Source organism: Chlorocebus sabaeus, chromosome 24, assembly GCF_047675955.1.
Source record: "Chlorocebus sabaeus isolate Y175 chromosome 24, mChlSab1.0.hap1, whole genome shotgun sequence".
NCBI classification, from domain to species: Eukaryota; Metazoa; Chordata; class Mammalia; order Primates; family Cercopithecidae; genus Chlorocebus; species Chlorocebus sabaeus.
Genome location: NC_132927.1, coordinates 51,284,842 through 51,307,493, shown reverse-complemented (window position 1 = coordinate 51,307,493; position 22,652 = coordinate 51,284,842). Strand labels below are relative to the sequence as shown.

The following is a 22,652-nucleotide window of genomic DNA, read 5'->3' as shown; positions in this document are numbered from 1 at the left end:
ACCCTAAGAAGTTCTAAGGGGTCAGGGATTAGCCAAAACGTAGTTCCAAGGCCACAGCCAGCTCCAAAGAAGGCTGAGAAACAAATTATTTTATCAGGATGACCCTGGGTTACACCCCTCTCCTCCCATGGTCACTGTCCTGATTCAGGCTACTCAGCTCTGCAGTAACCACAGATCTTGTTTTCCTACCTCTGGGCCAAACCCTTCACCTGTCCTCAGTTGTTTCTCCAAAACACACATCTGGCTATATCATTCCCCTGCTCAAGAATCTGTGATGGCTCCCTGGAACCCCTGGAAGAAACTGTGAACTCTCAGTGTGGTCTTCAAAGCTCTTCTCAACCTGACCACAGGCAGCCTCACCTCCAGGCATAGCCCTTCCCCTCCCCTGCACACAGTCTAGCCCCATCAGATTCCTAGATGTTCCTCAAATAACCCATACTGTGTCCAGCTTCACTCCTTGACTATAATACCCTTTCTGCCCTTCTATTCCTCATAAGCTTCAATCCGTCCTGTAAGATGCTACACAAGCATTACTTTCTCCAGGTGATGACTTTCCTGACCCCTTTCCTGCTCCCTCTGTGGGCCTCCTCAGAAGTCTCTTGAACACTCTGTCTTCCACACACCTGAAGGTGCTGGAGGGGACAGGCCACCCGGAACGTGCAGACCTGCTCAGCTGCCTGTAACCACGAGTCTGTATCAGAGCCCCTGGAAGCTCTTTTTTTTTGCACAGACTTGGTATTAAGCCATTGTTAAGCTGTACCTCCTGGACTGGAAGCTGCTTAAGAGCCATCACGGTCTTGGTGTCCCCAGCACTGAGCCAGAGCTGGCACCACGCAGGGTCGAACGCAGGAAGAATCCCCAGAACACTCGGTTTCTTGTCTCCTTCCTCCTTAGCTCAGGCCACTCCTGCCAGGAGCCTCTGCTCTTTGTCAAGAACGAACGCAGAACCTGCCATGCAGATGCTCTGGTCCTGTGGAATCACCCACTCTGGCCTCCCTCTCTGTGAAGCACAGAGGACAACTGACCAAGCTGTAACGCTCCAAGCGATGACAGTAAAATGGATCAGATCTGGCTTTCCCAGAGTCCTCACCCAGATCCATGCTGCTCCAATTATGAGTTTAGTCCATACTATCTCCACTGACCTCCTATTCCCTAGCACAGACAGTGTCACTCCCAACAAGCACGTTAGCCCCGTGCCATCCTCCAGGCTCCCCAGATCAGGATGAGCACTGGATCTCCTGCCAAGCGGAGACTCCAGACTTTCACCCCACTGCCAGTTCTGGGACACCGAGTGACAGCCTTCGGGGCCAGACTGGCTGCCTCCAGACTCCGCAGCCTTTGGACACAGTGTGCGGAGGGTGAGGGGCCGCTTCCTCTGCCTCTGAGACATGGGGGACCCCAAGCCCCTCCCACAGTCCCTCAGGGAAGTCCTTCAGTTACCACCCAGAAAGCAAGCATTGCTTTTTTCCCCCTTTTTGAGGGAGTCCCCTGAAGAAGACTTTAGTCACACTGCCACCTTGAAGGCATGCTGGGGCATTAAGACCTCCTTCTCCAAGAAGCTTCAGGCCCTGGTCCTGGGGCCCATCTCCTCTCCCTTTTCACAGAATCTTCTAGCAGGGCTTGGATGCCTTCCTTAAGGGAAGGGCTGGTCAGGATTCACAGGCCAGGGAGATCCAATATTTATTTTGATCCCCCACCTTTATACACACACGCGCACACACAGCCTAGCATCATCTTCCCCACCGTTTATGCTTCCTTAGCACTCTGCACCTTGCTGTGTTCATCAGAGGCTGATTCATAATTTTCTGTGGTTGTCTAGGAACTGGGCCCGCCTCTGTCTCCTTATGTACCTGGCACAGAGAACAGGACCCATGGACATGGGTGCCCTCTTCTATCTCATCTTATCCCCAGATCCTTCTCTACGGAGAAGAGGGTCTTGGAGGTTGGCTCCTCCCCTTGGAGGGCTGAGAAATAACCCAGAGAGTCTCCTGTTCTGGGATGGCTTCCCTGACAGGTGACCAGGGTGAGGTCTGCTGGAAGCTTGGAGGAAATGTATTTTCTCCCAGAAATAATTAAGATCACTAAAGTTATTAAGCATTTACAACGTACTGTGCTGCATGATTGGTTTCCTCTTTCTTGTTTAAGCCACACAGCCCACCTCTGAGATGGGTTAGGAAGCTGCAAAGACTTGCCCGAAGTCACACAGCCAGTAAGAAGCAGGATCTTAATCCCTCCCCGACACTGTCTCCTTGGTCAACCTCAGCTGATCCTTGTCCATTTCTCTTGCTTCTGTTACTTTTGGGCTGCGGGACCCAGGACCTCGCATAAGTGACTTCACCTCTCTCGACCCATTTTCTCAGCTGAAATGTGGGCACAATAATACTTCCCTTGAAGGTGGTTGAGAGATTTCCAGGTATTGAACATGTTAAGCAGGGAGCCTGCACACAGTAGGTGCAAATGGCAGGAGCTACCACCTGCCAGCGTCCCCCAGGCCTCCCCAGTGGAGTGGTGGCAGAGGAAGGGGTGATCTACTGCCCCCTCTGAAGAGAACCACCCAGCTGTCAACCTGAGGCAGGACCGCCCCGAGCGATCGTGGGGCTCTCCATTTCTCCAAAGGCTCCATTCCTCATCACAGCCAATTAGTTACAAATAGCTTCCTCTCCTCGTGTATCACTTACACAACAGAGAGAAAGGGGTGATTGTTCCTGAGAAAGAAGGTCTCCCTGGGCCCCTCTCGCCAGAGCAGCTGAGAGCTGCAATGGGGATAGGAAAAGGGCTTAGGAGAAGAGGGGCACAGTCCCGGGAATTAAGATGTGGTGGGTCCCAGGCAGGTGGGAAGGGACTGGCTGAGTGTCCACCCCTGGTGGGCAACAGACAGGCAAGGGTCCGAGGCTTAGAAAGGGCCCTATGTTGTAAGAGCAGAAAACGAAGATAGCTCAGAGGTCTCACTCCTGAATAGCAGCTCACCAAACCATCCCCAGCTGGGGAGGGATTGTCACTCTATGGGGTACCTGGAACACAGCAGGTGCCCGGCCTCTGGATTTCAGGAGAGCTTTCTACACCACTGGGATACAAACACTATCTCTCAAATCAGCCATCGCTGGCACTCCAGTCCTCCAGGTTTCCTTCTTCTTTCTTTTTCCTTTTTGTTTTTTGTTTTCCAGAGACAGGATCTCGCTCTGTCGCCCAGGCTGGAGAGCAATGGTGTTATCACAGCTCACTGCAGCCTCAACTTCCTGGGCTCAAGCAACCCTCCTACCTCAGTCTCTTCAGTAGCTGGGACCACAGGAACACGCCACCATGTCTGGCTATTTTTTTTTTTTTTCATAGAGATGGGGTCTCACTATGTTGTCCAGACTGGTCTCAAACTCCCCCTAGGTTTCAATAAAGCCCAGGTTACTGAAGCTGGGTCCTGGAAGAGCCTGGGAGGAGACTCAGTGTTCAGGAGGCTGTCTGGACATGAGGTGTGGGCCGTGGCTCCCAGAGCCTCCCTGTGTCCTTGACGGTCCTTGACTTTGCTGCCACCATTAAGCCAGGTCCCTCCATTAAAGCTTAGGGCCAAGCACGCACAGAGTCCCCCTTTGTCACCGCTCTTAGCACAGCTGAGACCAGCTGGCATTTTCACAAAGGGCTTTACTAAATACTAAGGGAGAACAAAAGGGAAATAATTACAGAAAACACGAAAAACCCAGCCCTGGCTGCCAAGTTCCCAAAGTACAGGTTTCCATTCCTTTGGTGACGACACGTCGCCCCAGAAGCCTGGGACAAGGCCGTGGGCACCTCGCCTGGCTTCCCTTGTTCCCAGCTCTTGTGGCAGATGCCATCTTGTTTCCCACCCCTGGGAACACTTGGTCACCCATGGGCTCTTCTCCTGGCCCCCTTCCAACAAGGCCCCACCCCAGGCCTCCCACTGGGTTCTGGTCTCTGGCCTGAGACATAAGCCTTGTCCCTTGGCGGCTGGTGGGGCTGTGGTGACCCACCCAGCACATGATTACACAGTAACAAAAGGTGGTTCTCCCACACTCCCCATCCCTCACCATCAGAGGGGCCCACCCAAGTTGATGGTTCTTGAGTATGGGGTCTAGGAGGGGGCACCTCTGAACAGCTGAAGGGCATGTGAGTAAGGAAGGGCCAGACTCGGGACATTTTCCCCATGGGGAAGGACTAGTCTCCGAGGATTGATCCAACTCAAAACATATCAATTTAAGGCCTACTATGTGCCAGGCACTGAGCAAGGTGTGGAGGCTACAAGGGTAAACAAGAAACACAGTACCTGCCCTCTTAGATCTTACCTTCTGTTAGGCAAGACAGATAAGCAACTGGGCAATTATGATACTGAAGGCCAGGTGCCATGATGGAGGGGAATTCAAGGTCCTGTGGGAACCTGGACCAGGGTGTCTTACCTAGTGCTGGTGGCCAGGGAAGCCATGGAAGCCTGCCTAGAACAAGTGCATAAAGAGAAGAGCCCAGGATGGAGGTTGGGGTGGATCCACAGGAAATCGCAGCCCAGGAGGCAGGGGGAGAAGGCAGAGGGGCTCAACCAAGCATCTGCTTGCTGGCAGCTTTGAATAGCTGCTGGCTATAATGTAGGTTCAGTCTATAAAATGAAAAGGCCGTTGGCCCAGAGCTGCCCACTGTTGCCCTTTCCACCAGCCAGGACGAGGAAGATTTTAATCCTTGGATGCTACACTTCTCAGCCACCCAAGTCCGGGACTCAGGAACAAGGTCAGAGGCAGAGGGTGTTTACCCAGGATCACTTGAGACACCTCTCCAGAGGCAGGTGCTGAACTGTCATTAGGAGAGGACAAGTCATCACTAGGGAAAAGTTCAGAGGGCCAAGACAACAAAGAGACTAGAAAACAGGAAAATGGCTAGAAAATGGGAAAATGAGTCAGGAAGCTGAAAACCTACAAGCTGGGATGGGTTGGGGCAGGTGTTTCAGGCTAAGACCATGACTAATAGTATGGGAAACTGTGTTTGCAGGATGCCTTGGGGGCCAGGGGCTGGCCTGCAGACTGGAAGCCATGACTGCTCAGAGTCCACTACCTTGTTGTGGCCCAGTGTTTCTACAGCCAGCCCCCCATGTTTATCTGTATCTCCCCGACTCCCCACATAAGAGTCAGCTCCTGAGATCAGGGCTCCTTCCTTCCACACATCAACCATCCCAAGTCTGTCAAGCATCCATTCTGCTCCAGCATGGGGAAGACCCAGAAACAGCTCAAGACTTCAGCCCTTACCTTCAACGTCCTTGCAGTAAGATTGGGAGCTAGCGCTTAGGTTCACTGGAAAGACCTTTGGAGAAAGATCTCGGCTTGATCACCATCACTGTTCCTTTTTTAGTAGCTAAACAACTATTGGAAAATTACATAAACTCCCTGGGCCTCCATCTTTCCATCTTCAAAATGGAAATAATTAAAACCTACAGGGTTGTGATCAGAATTCAAAGAGTCAAGGTGGTTAGAGCACCAGGCACACTGTTTGGCCTATAATAGGTGTTCAATAAATATTACTTCTCTCCCCGAAACAACAGCAAGTGATTGTGGTGATAAACAGTTAAGTGTTGAGTTGGGGGCACTGACTGCCACCCCTAAGCCCCTGGGTCTACTTCCAGGGCCTCAGTGACAGTTGAGGATTGAGAGACTGCACTGTGATGATGAGAATTAGTGTTTGCGTGCACCTATGCAAATCACTCCATTTTTTTCCTCCACTGCCACAGGCAGAAGCATAAGATTCTTTATTTTCTATCTCATGTCCATGCTACAGGACTCTGCTCTGTAAGTGTAGTTGGGTTTTTTTGCGGGGTTTTTTTGGGGTTTTTTTTTTTTTTTTTTTTTTTGAGACAGAGTCCTGCTTTGTCACACGGACTGGAGTGCAGTGGCACGATCTTGGCTCCCTGATACCTCTGCCTCCTGAGTTCAAGTGATTCTCCTGCCTCAGCCTGCCAAGTAGCTGGGATTACAGGCACCTCCCACCACGCTCGGCTAATTTTTGTATTTTAAGTAGAGATAGGGTTTTATCATGTTTGCCAGGCTGGTCTCGAACTCCTAACCTCAGGTGATCTGTCCTCCTCGACCTCCCAAAGTGCTGGGATTACAGGAGGGAGCCACTGCATTCAGTCTAACTGTAGTATTTTTATTTCTCTAATACAAGTCAAAAATTAAATTAGAAATCATGCCCAATTGCTACCATTTTTTGCACCACAGGTGCTTTCTTAGTCCTCACACAACCCTATGAGATAAGTACAGTTATTATTCCCACTCTTACAGATGGAGGAAGCTGGGGCTCTGAAAACAAAGGAAGTTGTTTGAGGCAATGTGGCTGGTCAATAGTGTGGCCACTGTACAAAGGAGCACAGCCTAGGCAAGATGGCAAGACCCTGTCTTTACATTAAAAAAAAAAAAAAGTTTTTAAATTAACTGGGCATGGTAACACACACCTGTAGTCCCAGTTATTCTGGAGGCTGAGGCAGGAGGATCCCTTGAGCCCAGGAGTTGGAGGCTGCATTGAGCTGTGATCACACCAATGCACTGCAGCCTGGGAGAGAGAGCAAGACCTTGTCTCTAAAAATTTAAATTTAAATTTAGAAAATTAAAAAAAAAGGAGGGGAGCAGAACTACTAGCACAGCTGCTCTGGACTGGATGTGAGCAAGAACAAACTTTGATTCAATCCGTGGAAATGTTCGAGTCTCCTTAGTCTCTGCCACTGAGCCTACCCTAGGCCAATTCATCTCACAACCCAGGAAGCTGGGTTTAGAAGGGTATGGTCCCCAATTTAGTGATGAAGGACTGAGGTGCACTTGTGGGAACCACAGACTTCACCCAAAGTGTGGAGTTCACTCAGGAAAGAGAACTTCGGCATCCCCAGCCATCGGTATCCCCCCACTCCATTAATGTAAACTTAGAGAGACCCTCCGTATCATATCCCTAGCACCTAGAACAGTGCCTGGAGCATAGTAGGGCTCAGGCAACACTTGCCAAATGAAAAAACAAATTAATGAATACAGGCTGGGTGCGTCTGGCCAACATGACAAAAACCCATCTCTACTAAAAATACAGAAATTAGCCAGGCATGGTGGTGTACACCTGGAATCCCAGCTACTTGGGAGGCTGAGGCATAAGAATCGCTTGAACGCATGAGGCAGATGTTGCAGTGAGCCAAGATCGCACCATTGTCCACCAGCCTAGGCAACAGAGCAAGACTCTGCCTCAGAAAAAAAAATACAAACTCATACACAAAAGACACATCCCATGCATAAGTGCTAGAAACACTCAGTTATAGATAAGCATATACAATGAAGATACTTAAGCACATGCACACACAGTTGTGCACAATACACACCTGTGCCCACATACACAAATCCATACCCAAACTAAAGACACACACAAACACATGCATATGTACACAAAGATGTTATGGGCAACATATACAATACAGATATGCACAAACACACACCTACTCACCTGCATACACATGCACAGTGACCCTCCACAATGACCCTGGGCCCAGGAAGGGGTTTGTCTACCCCAAGAACCCCAGCTTGTTTGAAACTCATCAGAATATTCCTTGCAGACCCCACTTAGCTGGCTGGTGACTGGCCTCCACCTCCTGAACCTCCAGGCTTAGGGCCGGCCAGGCAGGTGGGCTGCATCTCTGGCAGCCCCTTGTGGGTGGGCAGGCAGGCAGCGGACACAGAGGTCACTGGGGTGAGAGCTGGGGCTGCCCTGGCCTCCCTGCTCCTGGCTGGAATGTAAGCTGTAGGGGCCACTTCCCAGGCCTCCCTCCTCCCCCACAGCCACCCACCAGCCCCAGGCCCAGCCCAACTCGTGACTCCCAATCCTGCCAGGTTCCTGCAGCTTGGGAGCTGGACACAGACGGCAGTGAGAGGGGTGGCGGTAAAGAAAGATCCAGAACCACGGGAGGGCACACACAAACGCAAAGAAAGAGGCACGGTCTTCACCCACAGAGACAGATATACACAGACAGGCATGCAGACTCACAGTCCCATTGAAAGATACACATTCAGACACTTCCCAACACACCCAGACACACAGTGGATACGTACAAATCACACAAGAATACAGAGATACAGAGACCTGACCCCCACCGACAAATACAGAGTCGTATTTGGATGTACAGTAGTGACACGCACTCAGACCACACAGAGGCTCGGACACACAGCACACGTGGATATTCACAGACCCGCAAATGCCCGTGCACATGTGCAGATGCATGCGGACCCCCGAGCAGCGAACAGTTCCTCCTCGACTAGGGCCCAGGAGGAGATGCCTGGGTGAGGCCACAGGGAGGGTCTGAGAAGACTGTTTCCCAAGGAGGCAGCAGGCCTGATCCTCCAGTCAGGTGCCCTGAGGGGTTTCCTGTGGGCCGCCCACTGTGTCCATGCCTGGCTAGGAGGATGGTGGGTCGGGTGAGAGACGGTTCTGGAGTCACGTAGGGCTTGGGTTTTGTCTCTGCCAGTTCCTCGGACACACAGATGCGCGCACACACACAACACACACACACACTTTCCAAGAATGCCTATGTCCATTCGACATACGCAGGCAGGGGTGCTCTCGGAGCCTCGGTTTCTTCATCTATAAAACGGGGCTAGGAATCCCTTGGCCCCCAAGGTGTGTGGGCATGGCTGCCTTCCCAGGGATCCGGGACGGCCCTTCCTGCAGAGGCCGCTAGGACATGAGCCTTGACGGCTGGCGCTGGGCTCCACATCTGGATGCTCCCATCCCAGGTGACGGCCCCGAGAGCCGAAGCCGGGCTGTGGGCTCTGCGGGCGGGCGCGGCGTGGCCCGGGGAGCTGCGGGCTGGGCTCGTCGAGGCGTGCGGATCTGCCGAGCGCCCCTCGCAAGCACTGCGGGCTCCCGCGCTGCGGGCTGGCCGGGCGCTGCGGGAACTCGGCTCGGGAACCTCTTCTGCTGTGGGCGGGGCAGGCCCGGAGCCCCGCCCCAGCTCAGCCCCTGAAACCCAGGCGCGGGCCGGCTGCAGTCCCAGAAGGGAGCTGCTGTCTGCGGAAGAAACTGCATCTTCGGACGGCCGCCCAGCTGCGGGAGGACCTGGGGTGGCACTGGGCGCCCGACGGACCCTCCCTGGGACCCGCCTGCCCCTCGGCGCCCCGCCCCGCCGGACCGCTCCCGGTCGGGCTCCCCAGCCATAGCCTTACCTGCGGGCTCCTGACTCCCCACGGCTTCCAGAAGATGCTCGAACCACCGGCCGGGGCCTCGGGGCAGCAGTGAGGGGGGCGTCCAGCCGCCCACTCAGCTCTTCTGCTCCTGTGCCAGGGGCTCCCCGGGGGATGAGCATGGTGGTTTTCCCTCGGAGCCCCCTGGCTCGGGACGTCTGAGAAGATGCCGGCCATGAGGCTGTTCCCTTGCTTCCTGCAGCTCCTGGCTGGGCTGGCGCTGCCTGCTGTGCCCCCCCAGGTAAGAGCTACCCCCACCTAGCCCGGCTCCCCTGACCTCCCTATCCCAGCACTGGAAGCAGGGCACTCTGAAATCACAGACCCACTCCAGGGAGCAGCAAATCCAAGGATGTCCACACACTTCCTAAAGGCCAGGCTGGACTTCTTTCGTTTGGGAAGAGACCTCAGGCTGGCTGTCCCCCAGGTCCTGGGGGCTGTCTTAGTGGGGGCAGGGAAGCCACAGGGAGGGAGGGGGGGAGGTTTCCTGTCTGGCCCCTGGAGCCCTGGTGGCTTTGCTAAAAGCATCTGTCCACTAATCCCAGGCGGGTCCCTGGCCTTGTGGTCAGGGTCGAGGCCCCATGGCCAACCAGGCGTCCCCAGGACCTCTGACCTGGCCTGGTGGGGGTGGCGGAGGAGCCAGCTGAAGAGGCTGATGGTGGGAAGGCTGGGCCCTGCCCCCACCAGGGCTCAGGACTGAGCCGTGGGCTCCTGGGTGGGCTGGGGATGAGACAAGGGGTCTCGCTGTGCCTTTTCTCCTGGGTGGGTGGCCGGAGGTCCTGAGTGCAGGGCCTGGGGAAGTGAGCAGGGCCCTTTTCCCAGGAGCCGGGTGAGTCTGGCTGGGAGCCAGCTTGGGCAGTGAAATCCTGACAAAGCCAATGAGCTCCCTTCCCACTGTGTTGTCCCACTGCCTGGGAGTCCCCAGCCTCAGCCCAAGAGTAGGAGTGGGCTGGGCAGTCCCTGAGGAGCCCGAGCAGCCCAGCCACCCGCCTGCCTGCTGCAGGGCTGGCCAGAGGTGTAACGTTACCGGCTGCACCAGCTCATGGCGCCACCCGCTCCAGCCCCTCCGCTCCCACCAGCTGATCACCTCCCCCTGGGCTCTGGCACCCAGCCAAGGCGGGCTGTACAGGGCCCAGCAGGGTTGAACTGGGGGGCTGGGTAGAAGGGAGACCCACAGGATTGGAAGATCTTTGGGACGCAGCAGGCCAAGGGTCTCCAAAAGCTTCTAGCCTCCCATCCTTTTCCAAATGAGGAAAACTGAGGCCAGAGAGGGGTGGGACCTAACCTATCTAGAGTCCGGTGAGTTTTTAGTTGTGCTCAGGCTGCTCTGAGACAGGGCAGAGCCTGTGCAGCAAGTGGGAAGGAATCCAGAGGGGCCCCTACCTTCCTGCCATCACACTTGGCCCAAGAGTGCAGAGCCCCGAGGTGTCCTGGGCTCATCTCTGTACCTTTCTGTCCACAGCAGTGGGCCTTGTCTACTGGGAACGGCTCGTCAGAGGTGGAAGGTAAGCTGGCCAGGCTGGGGGTTTGCATGATCCCCAAACCCCTCTCTTCCTTTCTCCCAAGCCCAGGCATGGCATAAAGTGTGGGTGCAGGTTGATAAAAGTTGGGGAGAGCCTACGAGCTAGATATCCTGGCTGATGATTTTGGCAGGGCCTAAGAGATCCCCTCATGGTGACCCAGAGACTAGAGAGGTGTGGGCAGGGGTCACCAGCACACGGAGAGTGGGACTGGGGCCAGTATAGCCAGGGTTCATCGAGCTGGCTCAGAGCCCTTCCCCAGCATGATTTAAGCGTATGGATGGGGTCTTGGAGGACAGAGTGGGGAGTGAGTGCCAGGGGCTAGAATGGGGGTCTGGGAGCTGGATGCAGTGTGCAGTCAAGAGGATCAGGAATGGGTGAGGGGCCCTCCCCAGCAGCCCAGCCCTGGTGGAACTGCCTGGATCTGACCATGCCTTTCCATACACAGACAGAACATGAATCGTGCCCTCCCTGGCCCCTCCACTCCCCGCCCCGGTTGCCTCAAGAGGGAATCTTCAAAGGGCAACGAGACGTTTGCCAAAGAGACATACGTGCAGAAGGCAGGAGGCCCATGCCAGGCCCCCTACCTCGCTCCACCCTCCCTGCCTCTCCAAGACGTGCAAAGCGGCCACACGCCACCGCTGAGGCTTCCCCTGCGCCATAGGAGAGGGGGCATGTAGGGACATGCACACGCACACGCGTGATAGCCATCTGCGTGCTGGGAACACCCTCTGCTGGCCTTGCCTGCCTGGCAGCCCGCCTCTCCCGGGCCTGGCCGTACTCTGACACCTGAGGCTCAGGCCCCTAGACCCCTGGGCAGGTAGAGGAGGCAGCTGCCCTTGACTTCGTGGATGCCTCCCTTGCTGTGCCTCTGGAACCAGCACAACATTATGCTCCTTGGGATTTGGGGAAGGACCCATCCCCTACCTCCACACTATCCCCTTTTTAGTGCTTTTGGTGTAGGTCAGGCCACAACTACCAAAGATGCCTTAGCCTCAGTTTCCTCATCTGTAAAATAGGAGCCTTAGACTATGAGATGTCTATGGTTTCTTCTTTTTCCGAGATTGAAACAGGGACCTGTCCTCTAACTCCAGGGAGGAGAAATGGGTGTACATATCACCCCGGATTCGAGGTGAGGAGGCCTGGAAGTGTAGATTCGTTAGGTCAGCTCTCCTGTCACACTTATCAATCAGGGAGTGTGCAATCTGACCAGGAGAAGTACAATGAGCTGTGCACTCCAGCTCTCCAAATCTGAAAATGTCATCCCACCTATTAACACCAGAGCAAGAGGCAGCATGGCCAGCCATGGGCATTGATTTTTACTATTACTATTCACAGGAACAGTGTTAGGCATTTTCTGTCATTCTGTTTTGACCACAGGCTGTGAAGTAGGAAGGCGTTGTACTCCATTTTTACAGATGCAGGACCTGAGGCTCAGAGAGGCCCTGGGGGTCGCCCCAAGCCTCAGGCACTCCTCATGGATCTGGCAGAACCGAGTGCTCCCAATAGCTCCGTGGCTGATCAGGCATGTGCACGGTGTCCCTTGTGGCAGGCTGTCTGTGTGCCCTGCCAGTGACCATGGAGAGGACACCTGTGGGCTTGGGCTGGTGGCCAGTGGCTCTGCCCAGCCCTGTGGCTCATCCCCAGTGCCCTCCACAGAAACTTGCTCTCAGGATTAAGCATTTCTCTTCTGGAGTCTCCCCCATCCCAGGTAGTGGCAGGCAGGTGGGAGGCTCACTCTCAGGGCTGGCGAGAGAGCTGAGGGCCCACTCATGGCCTCAGGAGCAGCCCTGGGGACCACCCAGCTCTGGCAGTGCCTGAGGGGGCCACAGCTTCCCGTTGCTCTCACCCCCACCCCCTCCCGGAGCAGGTCTGGGGCCAGCGGAAGTGCTCTCAGGGACAGCTGAGCAGAGCTCTTTCCTAAGGGACATGGCCCACATCTGGGAGCGGTCACTGCACACTCCCTCAGCCTGGCCCCTCACCCAGCCCCTTTTGTTTCTCCCACACACCCATACGGGGGCCTTCAGGGATGAATTGCCCTCTTTCCTGGTGGCTGCCAGGTAAACCAGGCTCTAGCCCACCTCCTTCTCAGCCCTCCCGCAACGTGGTTCGGCCACGGGGCCGGGAAATTGGCAGATTCCAGGGTTTCAGGGACCCGGAGTCTGCATGGTGGGATGTGGGGTGAGGAAAGGAAATCCCTTCTGCCGCTGCCCAGGCCCAGCCAGTTCTGCCAAAGGTGGCCATGGCCCCGCAGCCCAGCTGGGTGGGTGTCTGTTTGCAGGATGGGAGGGGGCTGGGGTGCCCCTTCTCTGCTGCTGTCCCCTCGCTGATGACTGGTTCCAAGGCAGGAACCTGAATCTTCCGTGTTGTTTTGGCAGTTCGTTATTCCTCTGCTGTTATTTATGTTTTCCATAAAGGTGGAGATTAAACGTTCAGAGTCACGTAGTGCTCATGAAGATTTTAAACTAAACACACAGCTCAAGGAGCTGGTGATAGGGAGGTGCTCTCTGACCCTGGACTGCAAAGGCAGGCTTCCCTGCACTGTGGGCACCTTTGGGGAGAGAGGCCTTGTTTCCCACTGGGTTCCGGGGCAGTACCCGGGGCATGGAGTGGTAGAGTCAGGGGAGGCCTATGGATTCCCCCCACTGCCAGCCCCTAGCCCAGCCCTAGTGCCCTCTAAGCAGAGCAGGGTAGAATGGAGCAGCAAACAAGCAGATAACACTGTTTATTGCCTCTATGACTGCCTAGCCAGCTCCACATGGACACACCGCCTCTGGGTATTTTCCACCAGTTTGCAGCCTTTCCCGAGGGCCTCTGCTAGGACTGAAGTTTATTTTTCTTCTGAGATTACCAGGAGGCGCATGTCCTCATAGGCTCAGTGGAATGGACTTTGGCCCCTTCTGCCTCCTAGGCAGAGGCCTGGAAGAAATGAGGGGTTGCTGGGAGAGGCCATTATTCCATGGCAGAGGCTGCAGGGCCCCGGTGAGCCAGCTCCTGATTCTTTCCAACTAGCTGATGATGACCATCAGATGCAGAGAAGAATGACCCAGACCCGGGGGCGTTTCTCTGTCCATGGTCTCCGGGTTGGGCTGGGTTGCAGGCACTGATTCACAGGCGGTTGGTCAGAAAGGGAAAGACCTTAGCAACCATTTATTCCCAACTTTCTTTTTTCCCACCTGAGGAAACTGATCTACCCAGAAAGGTTAACTGATCTCCCCAAGGTCACACAGCCAGTGTGGGGCTGGGACTGGAAGCCAGGTGTCTGACTCTGGCCGCTCTCTGTGAGCCTCTATTTGGGGCTTGGTCCCAGGCCTTCCCCCAAAAGAGAGGCATCTTTTGAGGGATTCCAGATCAGCCCTCAAAAGATCCCATCACAATCACCAGGACATCATGGGGGTCAGGGATGTCCCGGACGATCCTCGGTGAACTATCATCTAATCAACCAGGAATGACTTAGCCTGTGTTTACAGGTACATCCATCTCTGTCCTCATAGAGCCTCGGGTTGGTTGTAAAGGAGATAACAGCCACCAGTGACAGAGATAAGACAACCCCTTGGGGCCAGGCCGTGCTCAAGGGAGGCTCATCTGTGCACACTGGAATTGCTGGGGAAGGCTTCAAAGAGGAGGTGGGGAGGCAGGCCTTGGAAAATGGCGAGTGGGCTTTATTTATTTGGATAGAAATGAGAGGAGAGGGAAGAAGAGCAGCTGTAGGGGCTGCAGAGTACACAAGCCCAGAGCTGGGAGTGAATGCGGTGCTGCTGTGACTCACTGTGAGTGCTGGTTGGACTCAATGGAGAGGAGGGTCGGGCCACATTGCTGGATGTGGTCTTGGTTGCCAGGCAGAGGAGCTGGCACAGAGTGGAGCAGGAAATGAGGGAGCCGTGGAAGGTGTTTGAGCAGAGGAGTAAGGGAAGGCCAACCCTCCCTGCGTGACTCCAGAAATGACTGTTTTCTGCAAGTTCTCCGAGGTACAGGAAGCACCGGTCGGGCTTGAGAAGGATCCAGAGGGCCTGGGCAGCTGCCGGGGCTACAGTCCTCAAAGCTCCAGGGAGCCAAGGCAGATGTGGGTGTCTGAGTTGAGGACAGAGCAAAGCTTGGGGCCCTGAGAGATTCTGTTCCACGGGGATTTCCATCCAGCAGATGAGCTAAGGGGCCCACAGGCATTTCGGAGGGATCACATTAGGAATTCAGAGCTGAGGGAGCTCGGAAGGGGCTGGGGGCTGAACCTGGAAGGCAAGCGGGGCCTTGGGAGCCAGGTTTAGGGCTTCGAGGGGCAGGTCTCTGCTGGCCTGACCCAGCCCCCTTGCCTCCTCGCAGTGGTGCCCTTCCAGGAAGTGTGGGGCCGCAGCTACTGCCGGGCGCTGGAGAGGCTGGTGGATATCGTGTCCGAGTACCCCAGCGAGGTGGAGCACATGTTCAGCCCATCGTGTGTCTCCCTGCTGCGCTGCACCGGCTGCTGTGGCGATGAGAACCTGCACTGTGTGCCGGTGGAGACAGTCAATGTCACCATGCAGGTAGGTCCACACCCGGCCCAGGGGGCCACTGAATCTGCCCACTAGAAGGGACCTGGAGAGGGAAGAAGATAGGCCCAGGTCCCAGGACTGGAGCCTGACTCCCACGCCGGTGCTTCTACTACCCCAGCCCAGGGCCCTTCCTTCCTGAGCCCCCCGATGGCTCTGAGCCCACTCACCTCCACCCCCACCAGTTTTCTCAGCCTCATGCTGAGCCCTATCCCAAGACTCAGGGTGTCTAGTTAAAGCTGGAAAGAAATCTGCTTGTATTAAAGTCCCTGTTGACACCAGGAGCATTTGGTGCCTTTTCAAGCAAGTGCAGCTTACATGTCACACACGCAGTGGTTTATTGAGCACTTACTGAGTAATGCCAAGCACTGTCCTAGGCGTGCCACAAGTGGTACATCATTCAGTCCTTCAAGGCTGGTGTCATTCCCATTTCACAGATGGGGAACTCGAGGTTCAGAGATGTTATTTCACTTGTTCAGCAGGTAAAAGAGTCAAGATCTGAACTCGGGTCTCTCTGACTCCAGAACATGGCCCCCTTCCTGCGCTATTGCTGTGCTAATGCCCCCTGGGTAGGGAGGGACAGGGGCCTCCCTCAGGTCCCCACACAGCTGAGAGAGCTGTTTGCCTCACGCTGAGAGTGGAGTGAGGGCCTGTAGTCCACAGGCTACAGGAAACAGAATCGGGTTCTCCTTACAAGGAGAGAGAGAAGAGTACGGGAAACTCATGGGCCACTCCCCAATCCAGGCATCAACTCTTTCTTCCTTCAGCTCCTAAAGATCCGCTCTGGGGACCGGCCCTCCTACGTGGAGCTGACGTTCTCTCAGCACGTGCGTTGCGAGTGCCGGTAGGTCTCGGGGTGGGGCGGGTAGCAGGGAAAAGCCCCCGTGCTCTTGGCACCCCTCAGCAAAGATGGGTCCCAGGGCAGAGGCAAAGGCTGCCCATCCCCGCTGCTGGCTGTACTTTTTTCCAGGCTGAGGGAGACCAAGAGGGCAGGACCAGGCAGGGGTGGCTGCCATTCATTTTGTCCCCCGACCAGCCAGTTTTGCCGCGGGAGCTGGTCCCACCAGCTGGGGTACAGCTGTTGACATACTGCAAGGGAAGAGAGAGCGTGGGTCCCTCCCAGTCTCGCTGGGGTTTGGTGCGTGTCATTCCCCTTCTCTGGGACCGGAGGCAGCTGCCACAGGCCTCTGAAAGAGGTCCCTGGAGGCAAAGACATTGCAAGTCTGAACTTAGTTCTGGGCCAAGCTGCATGCCCACAGGAGGGGGCAAACCAGGCTGAGAAGCAGCAAGAAGGACAAGCTCAGGTAGGAGAAAGGGGGCAGAAGAAGGGTGACACTGTGGCTTCCCTGATGATACAGCACCCCGCTACGGCCCCTCCCAATCCACAGAGCCTCTGACCAGCACCAGTCTTGCTGCCTGTGCCGGGGACACTTGGAACATTGGTTAGCAGGAGCAACAGGCCTGGCACTGCCAATGAGGTTCAGGGAAGAGAAAAATGGGCTGAGCTGTTGCTCCTGGTACCACTGGGCCATGGATGAAGGCACCAGACTAGAAGTCCAGAGCCCTAGCCAGGGGCAGGAGGAGGGAAGACTACCACTTATTGTGTACCTATTTTGTGCCTAGCCCTGCAGGAGGCACTTGAATGTTTCTCATTTAGTCATATACATTTATTGAGCACATACTGCATGCTGGGCATTGTCCTAGATGGGATGCAGTGGTGGGCAAGGTCCCTGCTCTCATAACAACCCTGGGAGGTAGATCCTATTGTCATCCCCGTTTTATAGATGAGAAAATCAAGGCTCAATACAGTTTCATGATTTATCACAGCTAGTGAGTGTGGGAGGAGGGATTCTGAGCCCTGACCGAAATCCTAAGCCTTCGTGCTACCTCTCACGGCCGTGACCACTTTTCTAATAGCCCCCAGGCTTAGCCTTGCCTTCTGGGCAGGGCTATGGCTGCCCCTTTTGTTGGAGTGTTGGAGGCCTTGCCTCAACTTGCTTCCACCCGTCCCTCCAAGCCAGAGCTTATCCATATAATAGCTCGGTAATGAACCCTCCTGGGTGCAATGCTGGCTGGTGACCCAAAGTCACCTTCTACATCCCCTTTACCCTGACAGCCACTCTTTGGGGGCAGGCAGATGAAGAGACAGGTTCCAAGAGTGTCTCTCACTTGCCCAATATGGAGAGGTACAACCAGACAGTCCCAAGAGGCCCTGGTACCTTGCCGTGGCTCCCAAGGGAGGAACCAGCCGAGGGTAGCAGGTCCTGGCCCCAAAGCTGACTGCTACCATGCTGGCCCATGTCTCCACCCACTGTTCCCAGGAAAGACTGAGGCCCTGTCCCCTGCCAGGAGCCAGGCAACAGGGACACCTTTCTTCTGGCTTCTGGGCCAACAGCCATAGCCCTGGGAGGCAGAGCCCAGACATGCCTGGTGACTTCAGGACTGATGCCCCCTCCCTTCCTCCTACCCCGTCGCTCACTCCCCATGTTGTTCCGGGTGGAGTGGGGGCTGTGCCCTGACAGGCAACCAGTCCACTGCCCGGCCATCATGTCCTGTCCCTGAGGAAATTCCCAGAGTGCACCCTGGAAGGAAGGGAAAAAAGCAGACAAAGAAAGTGAGAAAGAAAAAGCAGCAGAGAACAGGCAGAAACGACCCCACATTTGATGCCAAGAGTCTGAGAAGTGGAGAAGCGGGTGGCAGGGGTCCCCAGGAGGTTGATTTGTCCCTCTTGTGGTGAGGTCACCGGAGCCTGGAGTGGGAGCGAAGCCCCCGGCTCTGGCCACCTCTCCCTTGCCAGCTCCATGCTACCCCCTAGTGGCCTCAGTGTCAGCCGCAGGACCAGGACTTGGGATGTCAAAGGGGACCTATCCGGGCGGCAGGGATACTTACTGCTTTCCTAACGGTCCTCTGCCCCTCTCTCTGTCTGTTTCCCTAGGCCTCTGCGGGAGAAGATGAAACCAGAAAGGTAAGTGGTTTGGCTGGGGCTCGGGGCTATTCTCGGGCCTGCCAGCCTCTGTCCTAGCATGGGGGTCCCCAGCCACCTTGTCCTGACACTTGGCTTATTGCAGGAGGAGACCCAAGGGCAGGGGGAAGAGGAGGAGAGAGAAGCAGAGGCCCACAGACTGCCACCTGTGAGTGCGCGGGGTCCCAGGGATGGCAAGGAGGCTGGGCCCGAGGGGAGCCCCGCCCTGCCGCCAGGGTTAGGCTGGGGAGCGGGAGAGGCAGGACTGAGGCCAGTCTTGGGGGCAGGACAGGGAGCCTCACCTCCTCAAGACTCTAGGGCCCAGGAAGCATCAGTGGACCTTGGTTTTTGTCCCGGCTTAGCCCTAGGTTTCCATGGACCTTGGACAAATCATTTCACCTTTGTGAGCCTAGCTTTTCTCTGTGTAGAATGAGGGGCAGGAGGTCCAGCAAACATTTAGTCACTCTACAAACATTTACTGAGCACTTCTTGTGTGTCAGGTACATCTGTGACCAAACAAACAGGATTCCTGCACTAGGGAAACTAGAATTTCCCTTCTAGTGATGAGAAGTCTGTCATCAGCTGAGATGTTATCTGGGGCGACTTCCTAGTAGCCCTGGGGAACATGCGCCCCTCGCCACTGGCTCCCGGGAGTATTGCTGCTTCGGGTCCCCTTGCTGCTTCTAACCCACTTCATACCTGGTGGGCAGCAGAATGGAGCCCCAGGCCTGAGTGTGGCTGGGAGAGAAGGATGAGAGAAGGGAAAACCCAAATCTGTGACAGTAAATAGAAAAAATAAAATATTTCACGTGCACAGTCCATCAGTCACACGGGGGCTGTCCTTTAGGGGCTAAGCCTCCCCCACGCACATGCCTCCAGGAAGTTATTTCGTGCTATGGAGTGGAGTTGACCCAAGTCCTGACCCCATGAGCCCCACTCCATGAAGACAGGGATCCTGGGGAATGTGCCCCCTAGGGTTTATGCTTTCCTCTCTTTTCTGGGCCCACGCAGCAATTTGGGGAACAAGCTGGCAGTGAAGTCCATCCAGGTCCGCGTTACCAGCCGGCACCCCAAGGCAGAAAGTGTCCCATGGCTCCAATTCCCAAGGCAGCAGTCTTCAGACATTTCACTAGGGAATCTCCTGAAAGAATTTCAAAAGTGGCCAGGCGCGGTGGCTCACGCCTGTAATCCCAGCACGTTGGGAGGCCAAGGTAGGTGGATCACTTGAGGTCAGGAGTTTGAGACCAGCCTGACCAACAGGGTGAAACCCCATCTCTACTAAAACTACAAAATTAGCTGGGCGTGTTGGTGCACGTCTGTAATCTCAGCTACTTGGGAGGCTGAGGCAGGAGAATCGCTTGAACCCAGGAGGCGGAGGTTGCAGTGAGCCGAGATCATGCCACTGCACTCCAGGCTGGGTGACAGAGCGAGACTCCATCTCAAAAAAAAAGAATTCCAAAAGCTCATGTGCTCCCTTGCCCATTTTTAAGTTGACATTGAACATTTTCATCAGAATTATAAGTCAAGCCAGGCTCAGTAGCTCATGCCTGTAATTCCAGCAGTTTGGGAGGCTGAGGCAAGTGGATTGCTTGAGGCCAGGAGTTCAAGACCAGCCTGGGCAACATGGTGAAACCTTGTCTCTACAAAAAAATACAAAAACTAGATGGACATGGTACCATGTGCCTGTAGTCCCAACTACTCAGGAGGCTGAGGTGGGAGGATCACCTGAGCCTGGGAGGTCAAGGCTGCAGTGAGCTGGGATCGATCCACTGCACTTCAGCCTGGGTGACAGAGCAAGAATCTGTCTCAAAAAAAAAAAAGTATCAGTCATTACAAAGGATATACTTTCTGGCATATTATAAATATCAATATTTTAATACAAAGCTATTATATAACACTCTCCAGGGGTATCCTAATACGCCATTTTAATGTTACACTTACCATCATCTACTTTTAAGAAAATGAATAAGCAAAAAAAAAAAAAAAAAAAAATACACTTTGAACACCTCCTTTCATAACCCTTTGTATATTTACATTGTTTCTTTTTTCCCAGAACTTGTATTTCCATTTCACTCCCCACCCCCTAGAATTTCAGCCTAGTGTAATAGTACTTTTAATTTTCAGAAGGCTTTTATTGATTACCTTGTCATATTTATCTGCCACAAAAAAAGATATATGAGTTTGAATTATTTTAAATTTCCTGTGAGCATAAACCTAAATTAAATTTTCTCCTGAAATAAATTATCAAAATAATTCTTAGCAGCACCATTTGGTCAAAACAGCACAAATATGTCCTGTTTTAATAAATGTTCAACATAAAAATACGATCAATTTGATTGGGAATGCATCTCAATGAGATGGATGTGGCTACCTCGTTTCAATTAGTAAATGAATCCATTAATGAATGTTATTTCCTGCCAGACTGAGACAGACTTCTGCATTAATTTAATTCCTGTTTATCATTTTTTTATTGATGTGAAGGTTGAGAAACCATGTTCACATAAATAAGTAAATGAGACTAGATGTCACTCAAGTACTTGAACTCCTTCCAAGTTATTTGCCAGAAATCTCAAGGTGCTCTGCTAAGAACAGATTACTTCTCATGATATCCTGGCTGACAATTTGGTTAAGCTGTTCTTCAGTTTTGTTGAAAGCCTTGGTTACCCAGTCATTAGCCATATTTTCTTTCTCAAGACCTACACCAATATCTCAAATTGTTCTTTTTTTCATGTCCCCAGAATACTTTTACCTGGCAGCAAAGCACTTTATAAGGATTTAGAATGAGCAAGATGTGTTGTGGCTAGAGAAGCAGATCTCAGCCACTGTCTCACAAAAATAATTTTAAGGCAATGTAGACCTGGAGGCTGAAAATGGATTTCTTTAAATCCATCGGTACTCAGTCCTCACGTGCGTCTAGTGGTACCCATTCCCCTGTTTGGAGACTGCTGTCTTAGGGTAATCAGAGGCATGATTGCATGGAGTATGATTAGGTTCACATGTGGCTCTGTCACCAACTGGCCATGTGACCACAGGCAAGCTTCTTTACCTCTCTGGGCCTCAGTTTCCTAATCTTCACAAGAATAATCAGGGTGCCTTCCTCATGGAAGGTTGAGGGTTAAGAAGACAGTGCTTGGCACAGGGCTGGGCACCTGGGTAAGTGCTTGGTGAAGGGTAGCTCCCAGCTTCTCCTCAGCTAGGGGCAAGCAGGAACTCAGGAGTGCTGGGCCCTCCCCATGCTCCCTGCCCAAGCTCCTCCTCTGGCCCTGCCCCCTCCTCCATAGGAGGAGACTGCACCCTTCACAGCATGCTGATACCCGCCCCATCTGTGCTTGGTCTCTGGCAGGTGCGGCGATGCTGTTCCCCGGAGGTAACCAGCCCCTTGGAGGAGAGAGACCCCGCATCCCCGGCTCGTGTATTTATTACCGTCACACTCTCAGTGACTCCTGCTGGTACCTGCCCTCTATTTATTAGCCAACTGTTTCCCTGCTGAATGCCTCGCTCCCTCCAAGACGAGGGGCAGGGAGGGACAGGACCGTCAGGAATTCAGTGCCTTCAACAACGTGAGAGAAAGAGAGAAGCCAGCCACAGACCCTTGGGAGCTTCTGCTTCGGAAGAAGCAAGACGTGTGGCCTCGCAAGGGGCGAGCTAGGCCCCAGAGGCCCTGGAGGTCTCCAGGGGCCTGGAGAAGGAAAGAAGGGGGCCCTGCTGCCTGTTCTTGGGCCTCAGGCTCTGCACAGACAAGCAGCCCTTGCTTTCAGAGCTCCTGTCCAAAGTAGGGATGAGGACCCTGCTGGGGGTGCCACAGCCTGGCTGGTGGGAAGGCCAGTGGCGGGCGGAGGGGATGCAGCCACTTCCCTCTCTTCTTCTGAAGATCAGAACGTTCAGCTCTGGAGAACAGTGGTTATCTGGGGACTTTTGCCACTCCTTGTGCCCCGTGATCTCCCCTCACACTTTGCCATCTGCTTGTGCTGGGACATTGTTCTTTCCGGCCAAGCTTCCACCACCCTGTCCCCTCTAAGAGACACATGCAGAGTGGGCCCCGGGCTGGACAAAGAGCTGCCTGGATGAGAAACAGCTCAGTCAGTGGGGATGGAGTCACCAGGGGAGGAGCCTGTGTGTCCCAGCTGAAGGCAGTGGCAGGGGAGCAGGTTCTCCGAGGGCCCTGGCACCCCCACAAGCTGTCCCTGCAGGGTCATCTGACTGCCAAGCCAGATTCTCTTGAATAAAGTATTCTAGTGTGGAAATGCTGATCTAGGGGGTGTGTCTGCTGGGGCAGTGAGCGTCAGCCGGAAACGGAAGCCACACAGACCCAGGGATGGGGGTGTAACAGGAACAGCACAGCACCTTCTCTGAGCCTCAGTTTCCTTATCTCAAAAGCCTCGCTCAGGCGACGAGAGGGCATGTCACAGCTCACGACAACATGTTAGCTTGCTCCTTCCTTCCTCCTTTTGATAGCTGAGGA

At 54.3% G+C, this 22,652-nt stretch overlaps 1 protein-coding gene and 1 pseudogene across 2 annotated transcripts; both read left to right on the top strand.

Moving 5' to 3' along the window:
* The first annotated feature begins 8,206 nt into the window (after window positions 1-8,206).
* On the top strand, window positions 8,207-9,353 carry LOC140710009 (uncharacterized; annotated as a pseudogene).
* PGF (placental growth factor) lies at window positions 8,854-22,438 on the top strand. 2 transcript variants are annotated; one of them, XM_007987292.3, is made up of 7 exons: window positions 9,002-9,432; window positions 10,651-10,693; window positions 15,026-15,222; window positions 15,996-16,072; window positions 18,164-18,193; window positions 18,297-18,359; window positions 21,534-22,438. In XM_007987292.3, exons 1-7 carry the CDS (start codon window positions 9,358-9,360, stop codon window positions 21,559-21,561), a joined length of 513 nt encoding a protein of 170 aa, XP_007985483.1. In that variant the 5' UTR covers window positions 9,002-9,357; the 3' UTR covers window positions 21,562-22,438. The 2 variants fall into 2 exon arrangements, with proteins under 2 accessions (XP_007985484.1, XP_007985483.1); XM_007987293.3 differs by lacking the exon at window positions 18,297-18,359 and having other exon boundaries at window positions 8,854-9,432.
* The last annotated feature ends 214 nt before the right edge of the window (window positions 22,439-22,652 follow it).

Bases quoted from the DNA above. Each gene is read 5' to 3' on its own strand.
- PGF (XM_007987292.3), top strand. From the start codon at position 9,358: ATGCCGGCCATGAGGCTGTTCCCTTGCTTCCTGCAGCTCCTGGCTGGG. The intron at 10,694-15,025 runs GTAAGCTGGCCA...GCCTCCTCGCAG, and splicing joins CGGCTCGTCAGAGGTGGAAG to TGGTGCCCTTCCAGGAAGTG. The intron at 18,360-21,533 runs GTGAGTGCGCGG...GGTCTCTGGCAG, and splicing joins AGGCCCACAGACTGCCACCT to GTGCGGCGATGCTGTTCCCC.